The following is a 17,593-nucleotide window of genomic DNA, read 5'->3' as shown; positions in this document are numbered from 1 at the left end:
TTTTCCCGGTCAGGGCGGCAGATAGATGACTCAGTCCCCCTGAGGAGAGAGTCCCCAACCACCATCACACGCCTCCTTCTCCTGGAATGGGGCCTATGAGGGAGGGAGAGCAACGCACCCCTGTCACGTCATACTTTGCAGACAGGGAAGCTGAGGCAAAGAAGCAAAATCAGGTGCCTGAGCCCATGCAGTGAGTTAGTGGCGGAGCCAGGCCTGAACTCAGGGGTTGCCTGTCCTGTGCAGAGACCATTAGACCCAGCTGCCTCTCTCAACGGCTTCAGCAACAGTGTGCGGCCTGCCGTGCAAATGCTATGCTGTCGCCCCTGAAGCCTGGTTTCCAGCACAGGAGTTGACTAGACAAGTCATTAGGCTAGTCCCAGTGCTGCTCTCCCAGTGAGCCTTGTGTCTGTGGGCCTGGTTATCATTAGGGCATCTGAGGTTTGGCTTTAATTGATAAACACCAATAAAACACCCTGATACCAAAAAGGGGGGGGGGGGGATAAATGGGTATTTATCCAACAAACAGTGGCAAAACACCAGAAATGGTTATTTGTATCTACAGGCTTGTCTATGCCGAGCAGTAAGACTACGGGGGTGTGATTTCTAAAGCGCACTAATGTGTTGCATATTAGTATGTCCCTGTAGACCCTGTTAGTGAACACGAAAGGTTCCCTAGTGCACTTAGATGTAGTGCTGTGTGAAACAGTACTACGTTTAAGTGCACTAGGAAATGTTACACAGAGATTGCTCATTATGGTATGTACAAAGGGAGAGCCCGCCTAAATCCTGGTCTTTGGACATCTGCGCAAACCTCAAAATCTGCTAAAAATAAACCTGAAAAAATGAAATGAATAAACTCCAGAAACCAGTAGCCCTAGTAATCACGGTGCACTGCCAGTGACTCCCAGGCAAAGGCATACATATGCTAATCCCATGATACCTTCGTGGGAGCAGAGCTTGTCCATCGGGCTAAGGCTGTGAGCCATCATGTAGGCAGTGACTGGGATGGTGGGGGACAGAAGCGCCGGCCCCTGAGAGCCAACATACAGTTCTTTGTCAGCCTAGATCTGCACCCACAGCCTGGTATCTGATCCTAGGGCATGAGGGACCGTGGCTGCATGGCCGCCCCAGAGCCCAGCCTGCTGGCTGATGGACACAGTGGCCTGACCGCAGTCCCACAGAGGATGCGTGTTCTGCTGACACAGTTGGAGGTGAGATGCTGCAGTTACAGCCTTGTGTTTATGGGAGAGATGGGATTGGGGGTGGGGAGGAAACAGGTAAATTGTAGCCCTAGAGCAAAGGGAATTGGTGGGACGGGAGAAGCTTGAGCCTTTGTCTAGGATCAGCCTTCCGCTTGGAGATAGGCCTGGCTAGAGCCCCTGCTCAGATCATGGGCACACTCTTTACCCTCCCTCTCTCCCCTGATTCTAGCACTACGGATAGCGCCACATGTGAGCTAAAATAACTCTGTGCTAGCCTGGAGGAAGGATGGTGTTGTGGTTAAAGCACAAGCCTAGGCTTCAGGACTCCTGAGTTCTGTTCCCAGCTCTGTCCCAGACTCAGATTGTGACTTAGGGCAGGGCCCTGCCTTTCCCAGTCCCTCACTTTCTAGTCCAGGGAAGCTGTGAGGCTCAGTTTGTTAATGGACTGAGGATTTGAGAAGCTCAGGCAGAAGGTGTTACAGGCAACCAGTGTATCATTGCCTTCCCTGGATTCTGCCATGCTCCCAGCTTCTGTTAAATTCTGGGCCCCAAGCGTCTTCCCCCTCCTTGTTCATGCTGCTACGTGGCTGATGCCTGCTTCACTTGACACACAACCCTTGTCCGGCTTAGCCACATACCTGGGCAGAACATGAGATCTGTGCCTTGTCCATCATCCAGCTCCAAGAAGACTCAGAGGGTCACTGTGCATGCTGACCAGGCTAGCAAGTGTGTGGAGCGTCGTGCAGTCCAGTGCATGACAGTACTTCTCTCGTGTTTTCTAGGCCCAAACTTTAGGTGCCAATGATTTCACACTGGCGCCAGCAATGCAGGCCCAAGCCGGTGCCCCAGCAGTTTGTGCTGCTGCAGGCAGGGCGCCATGCCGCTGCCTGGGGGGGCCTCACTGGTCGCTCCATGGCCAGCGGGGGTGTTGGTGTTTTGAACTCTGTAATTCACTGGGGATGGCAAGGCACACAGATACTGCAGGAGCGGGGGCCAGAGATAGATGGGCCAAATTGGACACGGGGCCCATCACTGGGGAAGCAACATAAGGCCAGCTGCTTATTGAGAACTCCAGTGGAGTAATACAGGAATGCTCAGTTCTGCGTATTCAGTCCACAAGGAGAGGCTGTCCTGCTACCTGCAATGGAGCCGCTAGCAACTGGCACCCAGGCGGGTTCAGTCAGAGCCATCCCTGCTCACCAGCCGTGCAAGGGATCCCTCAGCTTGTCCCCAGGAGCCTGTAGTTCCCCCTCCTCTCCCCACTGCTGTCTTTGGAGTGCCCCGGTTCCGTTCCACCAGCCTGAGCTGATTTCCTGCAGCGCTGGCATCTGAGCCGATGTAGCACCGAGGGAAACGAGTGCTCACGAGGCTGCGGTCGAACAGGAGGTCTCTTGCGGTGCTGCAGACAGCCATGGGACTGTGGTGAAACGTAACAGCCTAAATCCGGACCCTGGGCGGGGGAACATAGGCTCTGATGGGCACCAGGGCCCAGCCAAGCCTTACACCTCATTTGCCTCTTGCCTAAGCAGACAAGGGCTGCAGTGGGATTTCTGGGCCCATGGGCTGCCCCCACCATATGACCCAGGGCATGTGCTGGGGCCAGTCCCCACAGGATATTTCTTTCTCTTCTCTGTGTCCGGGAGCCACCATCCTCTGCTGGAGGCTGTTAGGCTGTGCTTGGCCTTGTAACACAGTGGAGTAACAGCAGCAGTAGCGTGTAATGTCGCAGGTACACAGCACTTTCCACCTTCACTGAGCAGGAGGCCTTTCCCCATCACGTCACATCTATTCTGCTGCCCGCACGGGGAGTGCGCCCCCCTGGGCTAGGCTCGGGGTTTTCTCCAGTTTTAACTAAAAGCAAAGGAACTCCTAGCCCTTGCCTTGGGAGATGATTCCGGAGTCTGATCCACCTCAAGGCTGGGAGAGCTTTCTTCATATTCAACCTTTCTCTGTTTGCTTCCATTACTCCTCACTATGACCCCTCCCTCTTGTGTGTTACAGTTGCTTAGCCCCACTGCGGAGTTAGCTCTTTAATCTCTCCTCATGAATCAGTCCCTCCAGCCCCTTGATCACTTTCCTTGTTCTCTGACTTTCTTCTGATTTGTCAATGCCATTTAAAGCCCTTTGCAAAGAGTTACCTTCACAAGCCCTTTGGTAGCTGGTCAGTATCATTATTCCCATTTTTCAGATGGGGAAAATGTGGCTCAGAGAGAGGAAGGGACTTGGCCAAAGCCAGAGAGAATTGGCATTAGAGCCTGGGTTGGAACACAGGAGTTCCTGCCTCCCTGCTCTGTGCTCACAGCATTAGATGAAGCTGACTCTCTCAGTGCCTCCTCCCCTGCACCCAACTTGAGCAACAACCCCAGCCTGTTGATCAAGAGTCTGGCACAGGGATTGGCACCCTGTGGGCTGGCCCCAGTGATTTTCAAAGAGCTTCTTGTCCTTGTGAGGTTTGTGTCAGTGGGTTGTGGTCCCAGCAAAGCTGTGCTCCTGCCCCCACTCTGCTCTGAGCAGGACGTGTTGGTGGGGATGGAGTGCAAATAGCCTCAGGAAAGGAAAAAGAGCCTCCCAGGCAATGACCGCTCCCCTTGCTGCACTGAGAACTCCCATCAGCTCACTTCAGGGACACAAATCCATGTCCACTGCTCACTACTCCTGTGAGCTCCACAGAGCCATCCCAGCTCTGAGAGGGAGACCAGAGTCTATCCCAGCTCATGCGCCACCAGCAGAATTGCTAACTACAGGAATCAACTGTGCATTGGACCGTCCATCCCTGCAGAATGCCAATGGGATTGGTCACATGTAGCAAATAAAGTTTGGAGACAATGGGGTTATGCAGGTGTAGCTCAGAGCAGCCTTTGGCTCATAAAGTGTTTATTACCGTGGATGATGCATGAGCCAAAACGAACCCAGCTTGCTCTCAGACCCTACAGGTTGTGTATGGCCATAGCGCAAGAGATGATAAACCTGGAATCCCCCAGTGCAATGTGGACACTTTTAATCTATGTAATAAGGTCAGGCCTAGACATGTGGCAGCGGGGGTGGGCTGCCATATTCCCCTGGATGCACAAAAGCTAGGGTGGCGTGGGCTTGGTGGATGTATGCCTCTGGGCGCATTGTGGGCAGGGTATTTAAAGGCCTCGTGGCACATACAGGAGTGGGTCTCTCATGGTGAATCTCCATGTTGTTAAGTTGCCATGTGTATGCTAACAGCATATATTGGTGAGTACACAGTACCACAGGAGTCAGAGTCGGCCACCAGACCTTCATGTGTGGGTCTCTGAGGCTGTTCTCCACTTTAAATATGTAACTTTTATATACATCAAAATACATGCACGCATGCACACACCCACACACGCTCTCACTCTTCCTAGGCTGACCTGTAACAGGCAAATGAAGCTCATTTCATTAAGTTGCCTTGGTCAATGCTGGATTGTGGCACTGCCTGTCCCACCTACGAAAGCCAGTGTCTAACATCAACCTCTGTTTTCCTTCTGACCCCAGGAGGGAAAGGCTGGTCCCAGGCCCAACATCTTACTATTGTTTTATTATGGTTCCTTTATTTTTTCCCCATGTCATTTTATGTTAACAGGAGCCATGTTTTCAAATCTGCCAGCGTTAGATCTTTCTGATGCAATGTTAAGCCAAGGTCCTGTCCCTTTCTGGTCCCTGAAGATCCCATGGAACTATTCTGCACGTGCAGGGGTCTCAACCCTGGTGTCCTGACCAAATCCCAGACTGGGTGGTTACGTTCTTCCAGCCTCAGTTCCGCTGCAGTTTCAACAGGAGGAGTTAATCTTTTCTTAAACTTTTGAAAACCTGTTGTGTTAGTGAGGAGTGGCTGCTGCTTTCCACCCCAGAGTGCTGCAGTTCAGCAATTCCTTCATATTCTGAAGGAACCTGAGAGACTTGATATCAAGCTCTCCATAAATGTAAGATCGTAAGAAGCAGCATTTGTGCACTGAGTGCAGGAACAGGTTAGGATTTTAGTGGCAGAGAGTTGAAGGGACTTGCCCAAAATCACACTGTGAGCCAGTGGCAGGGCTGGGAATAGGTCCCGGAGCTGCTGGGTTCCAGCTCTGTGCCTGGACCAAGTGCAGCAGCAGCTGTTTAACCACACACACAACAAATGCAGCATGACAGTCTGAGGCAGGGAGTGAGACTGCAGGGGGAATTGAGGCCAGCAGAACATAACTACCTGAGCAAGACAGACAGACTGAAATGTTCAAACTCGAGGGTCTGAAGGTAGGCACTCCACAAAAGTGATTATAAATCAGGTGAGACTGATTTTCAAAGGTGCCGAACACCCACAGCCGCCAGCACAGACAAGAGGAGCTGCTGATGCTCAGCACCTTTGAAAATCCGCCCATGTCTATTGAGATGCCTGACGTCAGACACTCAAGTTTGAAGATGTTGGTCGTAGGCCCGGATTCTGCTCACAGCCTGGCACAATGGAGGGAGAGCAGAACCTGGCTGATGTGGCTTAACACGACTGTGCTGGGCGTCACCGACAACTGACAAGACAATTCGCTGATGTGTCCGTCTGCCCTCCCCGTTCCAAAGGGACCCAAACAAACGCCAGGCTCTTCTGAGAATGCCTCCCTGTGCTGCTGGCTTTGAAAACAGGGCTCTCTGCGCGTTAAGCCATTTTCTCTTTTGTGTTCCATTCTGTTGTCCTCATCATTTTGTTTGTTTCTCAGTGACTCAGCACATTAAAGAGCTCCTGGAAAGGAACAGTAAGAAGAAATCCAAATTGAGAAAGAAACCCAAGCCCTATATCGAAGAGCATGATGGTAGGGTCCATGTCACTGTTCATTTAGCGCCTTCCTGTCTTAGACATAGTAGCAAACCTGCTTTTTTTCAGCCTCTTTCCCTCCACCTCCACCTCCACTTTGGTTCTGTCCATCCTCTTAACTGTTCATTTGGGCTGTGCCTGCGCTAGGGATGAGACATGTTTGTGAGGCCCCCTGGGGCTTGCCCCTACTGTGACTTGGACACTGGTGTGGATGGGGGCCAAATGAGGATCAAGGTGGCTTTGGAGAGCGTGACTGGCCATGGAGCTGCTCTCTGCACTGGGTGTCAAGCCCAGTTTGGCTTTACTGTGGGGAGTCCTGTCTGAGATCCAGTGTAAAGCCCTGTCCATCCCTAGTGCAGACAGGGCCTGTGCTTTGCTCAGTAGCATTTACAGCATTTGGGCAGGGTTGGCAGTGGTGGGAAATGCCCTGGTAACCAAAGGTGCCTGCAGAAGCAATGGTGGCTGCGATGGATGCAGTGAATGGGAAAGGGATGAATCACTGTGAATCGGCAGCAGCAGCCGATTAATGAGTCCCCAGTGTGGGCTCAGCTGGCTTTTCATCATCCGCCTTGGAGCTGAGTCACCGAGCAGGCTGTTCAGTGGTAAATTGCCTGCAGATTTTTACAGCTATGGTGTTGCTGGGATCTTCACCTTACCTGTTTGAATAGGTTTAGTTATTTATTGTAATGTACCAATTAGCAGAGATGGGGTTGAAGGGTAATTAACCAGAGCCAGTTAAAGAAATGACTTAGATTTTCTTGTTTGCTGATAGATTAACCTAATCTAGGGGTGGTTGGATTTTATACTGCAAACATGCATGGAGGGATGGGCGAAGGGAGGCACGAGGAAGATGTGGGAAGTGCTGCTCACCCTCTGTGGCCTGACAAGACACGGAGAGGTTTTTTTTAAAAGGGAGAACCTACCTGATGTTTTAATGCTGAGAAATGGGTGTTAATAAGGTAAGTGTTTTGGACAGATAAATTATCTCTGTCAAACATCCTCCGAGCCAGCGAGTGCAGCTGATGAAGCAGTGAAGGGTGGGGCGGGAGCGCACATGTGTGTGAGGGAGAGCGAGAGAGCGAGCTAATTATAACATTTCACTCCAGTGGAATCTAAAGACAGCCCCTGTCTGTCTTGCTTTAATGCCAAGAGCGGTGTTACACTGCTAGGTCAGAGGGGGAGCAACACTACCAGCCACACTCCTTTCCAGCCCAGAGAAACTGCCCCCTTGAGTTCTGATCTTCCCCGCCTGTGACAGGGCTAACTCTCGTGCCCCAGCCCATCTCTCCAGCAGGCCGGAGACCGATTAGCTGCAGGGGAGGCACCGGTGCCTGCACGGACGCTACCTCCTGCATCTTGCCACAGATGTTACAGACAGGGCAATCTTCACAGCAGGGGGCTGGGATCGTTCAGTGATGGAGTTTCTGGGTGGGTGTGGTTCCTCCCATGGGCCTCTGAGCCTTTCCCAGCATGGCACGCTTTCTTAACCTTTGACAAAGTGCTGGCACGACTGGACTCATCGCTGGGTTGCCTTAACCCGTTGTGAGCAAACGGTAACTCGTTCGTGCGGCAGCAGGACCTGTTCTTAGCTGCCCTGCGCATGTATGGAGCCATTAGGAACCAATGGGGGACCTGCGGTGCTAGGGAAATGCTCTGTTGTGTAAAATTCCAGCACCTAGCCAGTGGCCAAAGGTCAGCAGAGTCAGAGGGAGCGCAGCAAATGGATGGCCCTTCAGCTCAGTGTTAACCCAGCTCAGTAGGTGCTAGGGGTTGGCAGTCACTGGGGTCTGAAAGCCAAAGGGGAGTTTAACTTTCATCACCACTTCCCCAGCACCACTTTGAAAAGGAACCAAGTGAGTGCACTGAGCAGTGAGACTGATAAGCCATGAGCATACTGACTATCCAGAGCCATTATACCTCTGACCCAAAGCATTCTAAGGGGTGGTAAAACTTGACCGTGTGCGTTATGCACCACTAAAATAGCTATATTGTAAACCGTCTGACTCCCCAGGCAGCGCTGCCGTTCTCAGTAATAGTTATATTGCCGTGACCTCCAGAGGTCTCACTCAGGATTGCGTCCCTTGTGCTAGGTGCTGTACAACACATATGAAGACGTGGCTTCGGGCTGATGTTGTTATACCAATAAAATAAAAACCAGCAGGATCTTATTAAAGGGAAAAAGGCAAAATACCACATTTATTGTGAATACAGAAAGACTCATAGTAAGCAGTTAGTTATAGCTATAACATTCCATTCAATCTCATATTTATTCACACATTCATTCCTACAAACACACACACACAGGTTCCGCAAGGTTGTTACCATCGTTACCAGCCTTAGAGTTGCTCATGCCAAGCCACTGCCTAGGTGGCCTGGACACGAGGAGGGAGCAGGGCCTTGTCAGGTGCTCATCTGATGCTCCTGGAAGTTGGTTTGCAGAATCAGACCCCAAAGTTCTCACTTTCTAGAGTCCATTTTTATAGGAGTTTCTTCCCATGCCAGTCTATGAGAATTGCTTCATCATGCTGTTGCTGAATCAATCAGCAGATGGCACATTCCTGACGGCTCCGTGCTGCCAGATGTTATCTTGTTCTTTGATTCTCCCATTCTTGAGGCTGTTGGGTGGATTCCAGTCTGCCCTCCGGAGGTCCTCTGGTTATTTCCACTTGACGCCTTCTTCAACTGATGGACACTGGATTCTTAAGCTGGCACCTCCCTGATCATTCAGTTATTATCCACACCAAGCATCCATCCACATACATCCTCTATCTCTATTTTAATCACAATTGTTAATACAACAAAAGGGCGGGGAGTCTCTGGGTGCTGTTTCTGTTGTTACACAGTATTGCTTTGAGTCTCTCTCCATGTGAATTGCTTTGAGAACAGACTCTGTCTTAGAATGTACTAACGTAATTAGCAACTCGCAAGTTTCACATATAGAGGGAGAGAAATAGTACCAAAAACCAAGAGACCTCTTAATTAGTAATACCCTGGAATTTAAACTATGGGGAAGCAAACTCATTTGTGATTTTAATACAGAACTTCTTTAATATGATCCAACAATGTCTGGGGCAAAGAAACATGATAGGATGGGGCTGTGGGCGGAGATGCATACCGTCAAACAGATGCTAGTTTGAGATGCATAGGTATAGATGTTTGTTTTTTTTATCTTATCAATAGATGAAGTGCATGCTAGCTGTCCTCATCTGCCCTTCAAGCTGGCTTTAATTGCCTGATTTCTTAAGGCTTCATGGCAGAGGCAGGGCTTATGGGAGGGATTGAAGGAGGATAGTAGAGGTGCCTTAAGGATCAGGGAGATTGTTCTGGGCATGGAGGATGGCGCGTTGTCTCATGCTGTAATGTTCAGTGGGCATCCCCTCCGATTCCTGATAGGGACTTTGGAACAGCCATAGCGGTGGCTGTCTCCAGGCAGTCCATCCCATGCTTTACAATAGGCCCTGTGTGTGCTGTGTGGATCCCCATGCAATGCAGACATGGCCAATTCAAACTGATAGTCATATCCTCACTATCTCCGCTAAGTGCTCTGATCTGAGGATCTCCCAGCGACCAAGGATGTGACCTGAACACTGGAATACATATCATACTCTTTGCAGCATTTGCTACTGGGATATTAGACTAGATCAGTGGTTCCCAAACTGGGGTTTGCAAAATGTTACAGGGGGTTCTCAGCGGAAAAAATTCCCTAATGGCAGATAGAGCTGTCCCTAGGAACCCTGGGCAGCACGGGGTCAGAAGCCCGGAGCCCCTGAACTTCCAAGAGCTAAGCAGATCAAAGAAAGCATATCTATCACACTGAGGAGATTTACACTTTAAGACTCCTTATAAGAAATGGAAAGGGAGGTGGATATTTTTTGCTGTTTTTAAAATTAAATAGGCAGCAGGTATTGTTTTTAAAATTATGCTGAAGAACAAGTTTAAGCTTTGTTGTAACGTGCGTCATTTGCCTGGACTGCTCAAGACCTGAGTGCTGTGTAGGAGGAACTCTGGGTTGGCTTCTTAAATCCCTTCATGCTGTTTCACATCTGAGACTCCTTGATGAAACACAGGAGCCTTGTCTTATAACAGGCTTATTCAAAGTGATACAAGCTATGAACAGGGACCGCTAACAGGGAGTTTCAAGAGGGAGTTCTCCAGGTGACATAGGGAAGGGGAGGAGAGACGTCCTGGAGGCCAAATTTAGGCTGCTAGGAAAGAGACTGAAATGCAGGACCTCCATGTTGGCATTCTCAGAAATGCTTCCAGTTCCAGGCGCAGGGCCAGGTGGGCAGGCAGAGCTTCAGAGTCTCAGTGCGTGGATGAGACGATGGTGTAGAGAGGAGGGGTGTCAGGGTTCCTTCCCCACTCTGAACTCCAGGGTACAGATGTGGGGACCTGCATGAAAGACCCCCTAAGCTTATTCTTACCAGCTTAAGTTAAAAACTTCCCCAAGGTACAAACTTTGCCTTGTCCTTGAACCCTATGCTGCCACCACCAAGCGTGTTAAACAAAGAACAGGGAAAGAGCCCACTTGGAGAAGTCTTCCCCCAAAATATCCCCCCAAGCCCTACACCCCCTTTCCTGGGGAAGGCTTGATAAAAATCCTCACCAATTTGTACAGGTGAGCACAGACCCAAACTTTTGGATCTTAAGAACAATGAAAAAGCAATCAGGTTCTTAAAAGAAGAATTTTAATTAAAGAAAAGGTAAAAGAATCACCTCTGTAAAACAAGGATGGTAAATACCTTACAGGGTAATCAGATTCAAAACATAGAGAATCCCTCTAGGCAAAACCTTAAGTTACAAAAAGACACAAAAACAGGAATATACATTCCATCCAGCATAGCTATTTTACCAGCCATTAAACAAAAGGAAATCTAACGCATTTCTAGCTAGATTACTTACTAACTAACAGAAGTTCTGAGACTGCGTTCCTGATCTGTTCCCGGCAAAAGCATCACACAGACAGACAGACCCTTTGTTTCCCTCCCTCCAGCTTTGAAACTATCTTGTCTCCTCATTGGTCATTTTGGTCAGGTGCCAGCGAGGTTATCTTAGCTTCTTAACCCTTTACAGGTGAAAGGGTTTTGCCTCTGGTCAGGAGGGATTTTATAGCACTGTATACAGAAAGGTGGTTACCCTTCCCTTTATTAGGAACTGGGGAAATTTTAGGGATAGGGGGAGCCTATACAGGAAGGATGGGCTCCACCTAAACCAAAATGGATCCAGATTGCTGGCACTTAACATTAAAAAGGTTGCAGAGCAGTTTTAAACTAAGAGATGGAGGAAAGCCGATTGCTGCAGAGGCGCACGTGGATCGGACAGAGACTTCTCTTAGAGGAGAATCTATTGATAGAGATTCTCTAGGTTTTAGTCAGGAGGAGAGGATGGAAGAGGATAAAGTATGGGCCAGATCAGACGAGAAACATTCACATAAATAATCTGACCCATCAGAAGAGGGCAGACAAATAAACAGTGACAAGTTTTTAAAGTGCTTGTACACAAATGCTAGAAGTCTAAATAATAAGATAGGTGAACTAGAGTGCCTCGTGTTAAAGGAGGATATTGATATAATAGGCATCACAGAAACCTGTGGAGTGAGGACAATCAATGGGACACAATCATTCCGAGGTACAAAATATATTGGAAGGACAGAACAGGTCATGCGGTGGGGCGGGGAGGGCACTATATGTGAAAGAAAATGTAGAATCAGATGAAATAAAAATCTTAAATGAATCCACATGTTCCATAGAATCTCTATGGATAGTAATTCCATGCTCTAATAAGAATATAACAGTAGGGATCTATTATTGACCACCTGACCAGGACAGTGATAGTGACGATGAAATGCTAAGGGAGATTAGAGAGGCTATCAAAATAAAAAACTCAGTAATAGTGGGGGATTTCAGTTATCCCCATATTCACTGGGTACATATCCCCTCAGGACAAAATGCAGAGACAAAATTTCTCAATACTTTAAATGGAGCAGCTTTAAGAGTACTTTAAATGGATACTCTTGGAGCACTCTTAGAGTATTAGTACTCTTAGTACTCTTAGAGTACTTTAAAGAGTACTTTAAATGACTGCTTCTTGGAGCAGCTGGTACAGGAACCCACCAGGGGAGAGGCAACTCTCGATCTAGTCCCGAGTGGAGCGCAGGATCTGGTCCAAGAGGTAACTATAACAGGACCACTTGGAAATAGTGAACATAATATAATAACATTTAACATTCCTGTGGTGGAAAGAACACCTCAACAGCCCGACACTGTGGCCTTTAATTTCAGAAAAGGGAACTACGCAAAAATGATGATGTTAGTTAAACAGAAATTAAAAGGTCCAGTGACTAGAGTGAAATCCCTGCAAGCTGCAGGGACACTTTTCAAAGACACCATAATAGAGGCTCAACTTAAATGTATACCCCAAATTAAAAAACACAGTAAAAGAACTAAAGAAGAGCCACCGTGGCTTAACAACCATGTAAAAGAAGCAGTGAGAGAAAAAAGGGCATCTTTTAAAAAGTGGAAGTCCAATCCTAGTGAGATAAATAGAAAGGAGCATAAACACTGCCCAATTAAATGTAAAAATGTAATAAGAAAAGCCAAATAGGAGTTTGAAGAACAGCTAGCCAAAAACTCAAAAGGTAACACCAAAATGTTTTTAAGTATCTCAGAAGGGGCCCCTGGACGATCGAGATACAAAAGGAGCTCTTAAAGACGACAATCTCAGAGAAACTAACTGAATTCCTTGTTTCGGTCTTCACGGCTGAGGATGTTAGGGAGATTCCCAAACCTGAGCCATCTCTTGTAGGTGACAAATCTGAGGAATTGTCACAGATTGAAGTGTCACTAGAGGAGGTTTTGGAATTAATTGAGAAACTTAACAGTAACAAGTCACCAGGACCAGATGGCATTCACCCAAGAGTTCTGAAAGAACTCAAATTTGAAATTGTGGAACTATTAAGTATGGTTTGTAACCTGTCCTTTAAATCAGCTACTGTACCCAATGACTGGAAAATAGCTAATGTAACGCCAATATTTAAGAAGGGCTCTAGAGGTGATCCTGGCAATTACAGACTGGTAAGTCTAACATCAGTACCGGGCAAATTAGTTGAAACAACAGTAAAGGATAAAATTGTCAGACACATAGAAGAACATAAATTGTTGGGCAAAAGTCAACATGGTTTCTGTAAAGGGAGATCATGTCTTACTAATCTATTAGAGTTCTTTGAGGGGGTCAACAAACATGTGGACAAGAGGGATCCAGTGGACATAGTGTACTTAGATTTCCAGAAAGCCTTTGACAAGGTCCCTCACCAAAGGCTTGTATGTAAATTAAGTTGTCATGGGATAAGAGGGAAGATCCTTTCATGGATTGAGAACTGGTTAAAAGACAGGGAACAAAAGGTAGGAATAAATGGTAAATTTTCAGAATGGAGAGGGGTAACTAGTGGTGTTCCCCAAGGGTCAGTCCTAGGACCAGTCCTATTCAACTTATTCATAAAAGATCTGGAGAAAAGGGTAAACAGTGAGGTGGCAAAGTTTGCAGATGATAACTAAACTGCTCAAGATAGTTAAGACCAAAGCAGACTGTGAAGAACTTCAAAAAGATCTCACAAAACGAAGTGATTGGTCAACAAAATGGCAAATGAAATTTAATGTGGATAAATGTAAAGTAATGCACATTGGAAAAAATAACCCCAACTATACATACAATATGATGGGGGCTAATTTAGCTACAACAAATCAGGAGAAAGACCTTGGAGTCATCGTGGATAGTTCTCTGAAGACGTCCACGCAGTGTGCAGCGGCAGTCAAAAAAGCAAACGGGATGTTAGGAATCATTAAAAAAGGGATAGAGAATAAGATGGAGAATATCTTATTGCCCTTATATAAATCCATGGTATGCCCACATCTTGAAGACTGCGTACAGATGTGGTCCCCTCGTCTCAAAAAAGATATACTGGCATTAGAAAAGGTTCAGAAAAAGGCAACTAAAATGATGAGGGGTTTGGAACGGGTCCCATATGAGGAGAGATTAAAGAGGCTAGGACTTTTCAACTTGGAAAAGAGGAGACTAAGGGGGGATATGATAGAGGTCTATAAAATCACGAGTGGTGTGGAGAAAGTGAATAAGGAAAAGTTATTTACTTGTTCCCATAATATAAGAACTAGGGGCCACCAAATGAAATTAATGGGCAGCAGGTTTAAAACAAATAAAAGGAAGTTCTTCACTCTGCACACAGTCAACCCGTGGAACTCCTTGCCTGAGGAGGTTGTGAAGGCTAGGACTATAACAGGGTTTAAAAGAGAACTGGGTAAATTCATGGAGATTAAGTCCATTAATGGCTGTTAGCCAGGATGGGCAAGGAATGGTGTCCCTAGCCTCTGTTTGTCAAAGGGTGGAGATGGATGGCAGGAGAGAGATCACTAGGTCATTACGTGTTAGGTTCACTCCCTCTGGGGCATCTGGCATTGGCCACTGTCGGTAGACAGGATAGTGGGCTGGATGGACCTTTGGTCTGACCCAGTATGGCCATTCTTATGTTCTTATGAAAGTGAGATCTTGGAAGAGTGTTGCCGTTTTCATAATGTAATAAAAATATTGTTATGATAAATAATAAATAGTGTATAATAAGCATGTCATAAAAACAAATTTTAAATTTCCAAGATCACTGCTTTTATAATTTATACTCAGGTGAAGGAGAAAAATCCCTGGATATATTCATTTTTAGGAGGGGGTTCGTGAGACACAACATTTTAGTGAAAGGGGTTCACAGGTTGTTAAACTTTGGGAACTACTGGACTAGATGGACCACTGGTCTGATCTGGTGTGGCAACTCCTATGTTTTGTACACACACACACACACACACACACACACACCATATGTTTGGTAGGAGTAGATGTCTTGGTTCACACACACACACACACACACACCATATGTTTGGTAGGAGTAGATGTCTTGGTTGGGTTTTTTGCTAGGATAAGGTGCTTTATCCCAAAGTGCCCGCTCATCCCATCCCCATCTATTCTATTTCTGTAACATGGCGGGAGACAAGACAAAAAATAACTCAGCGCTATTCATGCTGATCAGGTCTGTCTTTCTGTATTGTTGGGAGCTCTCCTGCTGCCACGAGCTCCTTCTCCTGGTGACCGTATACAGGAACTGGATTTTTAAAAATACATTATGCTTTTAATATGTCTCCCTTCTCTAGCATCTTTCGGGAGTCTTAGAATCACAGACCCATAGAGTTAGAAGGGACCACAAGGGTCATCTAGTCTAACCCCCTGCCAAGATGCATGATTTGTTGTGTCTAAATCATCCCAAACAGATGGCTCCAGCCTCCTTTTGAAAACCTTCAGTGAAGGAGCTTCCACACCCTCCCTAGGCATCTGTTCCGCTGTCCTAGTGTTCTTACCATTAGGAAGTTCTTCCTGAGATTTCATCTAAATCTGCCGTGCTGTAGTTTAAACCCATGGTCTCTTGTCCTGCCATTTTTGGCAAGAGAGAAGAACTTTTCTCCATCTTTTTTATGGCAGTCTTTCAAGTATTTGAAGACCACTATCATGTCCCCCCTTAATCTCCTCTCTTCTAAACATACCCAGTTCCTTCAGCCTTTGCTCATCTGGCTTGCGTTCCAGCCCTTTGATCATCTTTGTGTCTCGCCTGTGGATCCTTTCCAATTTCTCTACATCCTTTCTGTACATTGGTGACCAAAACTGGACACAGTACTCCAGCTAAGGACTAACCTAACTTATCTTGGAGCACTACATGAACCAACCCTCACAGTACCCATGTGAGATGGCAAAGCTCCGTTGTACAGAAGGGGAAACTGGAGCACAGAGAGGTTAAGTGATGGCAAGCCTACAGCAGAGTGAGGAGTGGAACCCACGCATCCTGAGCTTTTATCACTCGCCCATGCTGATCCCCTTAGGAGGCTGCAAGGGAATGAATTATTGTGGAATAATTCATGCAATAGTGGCACTCAGCCTTTAGCTTGGTGCCTTACACGTCACCTTCAGTTCATGTGAATTATTGCACAGTAATTTTTGTCCTGTCCATCGTGGCTCAAACAAATTAGCTGGAATTGACGATGGTGATGTTTAAAAATGGGACATAACTCCCCAAACGAGATGGGCCTTTGTTCTGCAGGAGACACTTGTGTCTGGGAGATGCAGCCACCTGTTTCCAGCATGCAAAGGGAAATTCACCCTGGAGAAGTGTACCAGCTCAGGGATCTAGATACATCACTTACGTCCCACTTCAGCCCTGACTTAAGTCGTAACTAAGCCTTGTGGGGCTTAAATACAGCCAGCCTGCTTGGATAAAGGAGGAGCACTGCATGCTGGGATCTGTAGCCTCCACGAGCCACATTTCCACTGAGGACAGTCTCCTGCTGTGCTGTAGAACTTCATGCACTTTGGGTGCACTCTTACTGCCCCTCTCCACTTTAATCGTATCTAAGCATCTCACACACATAAATAAATTAGCCTTGTAACCCGGCCCCCTGCAGCCTTCACATGAGGTAGGGAAGTGTTAGTATCCCCAATTTACAGATGAGTCAACTGAGGCACAGAGGAGGGCAGTAACTGATCCAAAGTCACACAGTGAATCAGTGGCAGAGGATGGAATAGAATCCAGCTCATCTGACTCCTAGCTCTTTGGTATAAGCCTTGGTTCAATGCAGCACTTCAATGTGTGCTTAAAGTTAAGCATGTGCTTAAGTGCTTTGCTGAATCAGGGAATTTTTAACCACAAGGGAGCATCCAGAAGAGAGTATCTGCATCTTACACAGGTCCAGCGTTCTCTTGTCGAGGGTTCATAGAATAAGCAATACCTTAAACCTTGCCTGTTCTTGAAAGACATGGCCATGTGAGTTGCCCCATGGACTTCAACAGGGCTGCTTGGGGGAGTAAAGTATCCAAGTGTTGGCAGGATCAGTATGGTCCTGGGACCTTCTACTGGGACAGTCTCAGTTTTTCTTGTGATGTCCTAGGTTTTCCATTTGATCAATCAAACCGTTTGAGGTTCTATATAACTACAAAATGTGTATTCCAGATGTCGTGCTAGACCAGGCAGAATCTGCTGTGTTCACTAGGAGCAAACTGAATGAGTGTTCAATGTGAGGAGTGCTGTGTGCAGTGAAGGGAAAAGCTGAATGAGCGTAGATGCTCTCTCCAAGCAGCTGTTTGGCTCACAAGTGAAAGTTAAAGACAGTTGTTTAAGTGTGCCACTGTAAACTAATTCAGACACAAGTCATTGAAAAAATCCTGTACTCTGAGAAGCGTGCCCGTGTTGCTGCAGAGTGAGAAGCTGGGTGCAGTGACACTAGCTCACTTTAAAAAAGTGAAATTTTGTACAAGTATTTCACAAGCTTTAAAAAAAAAATTAAAAGACTGGGCCCCTGTTTGGTTTTTGGCCAAACACTACTGGCGAAAAATAGGCTACATACCTCACTTTTCTCTCTTTCGTATCTGATATTTCGGGGCTAAAATTCCATTCTGCAGTCAGCCCCTTTCTCCCCGACAGTGCTGTAATGGGAAGCACAAGTCCAACCTGGTCTTCCCGGCTGTTTTTAGCTCTCATCTGGAAGACAGTTTG

General features: G+C 47.1%; 1 protein-coding gene across 2 annotated transcripts in view; it reads left to right on the top strand.

The window, feature by feature from the left end:
* Window positions 1-17,593, top strand: part of ARHGAP39 (Rho GTPase activating protein 39) — a 417,477-nt gene that overhangs the window by 294,901 nt on the left and 104,983 nt on the right. The window contains exon 6 of one of the 2 annotated variants that reach the window (XM_048841845.2): window positions 5,903-5,995. The exons of the other annotated variant lie outside the window; for it this stretch is intronic. Coding sequence (XP_048697802.1) covers window positions 5,903-5,995 — 93 coding nt within the window. The remainder of the gene's footprint in view (window positions 1-5,902; window positions 5,996-17,593) is intronic. 2 annotated transcript variants of the gene reach the window in all.

Source organism: Caretta caretta, chromosome 2, assembly GCF_965140235.1.
Source record: "Caretta caretta isolate rCarCar2 chromosome 2, rCarCar1.hap1, whole genome shotgun sequence".
NCBI classification, from domain to species: Eukaryota; Metazoa; Chordata; order Testudines; family Cheloniidae; genus Caretta; species Caretta caretta.
Note: the sequence above shows the minus strand (reverse complement) of the source record. Positions and strands in the feature narration are given on the sequence as shown.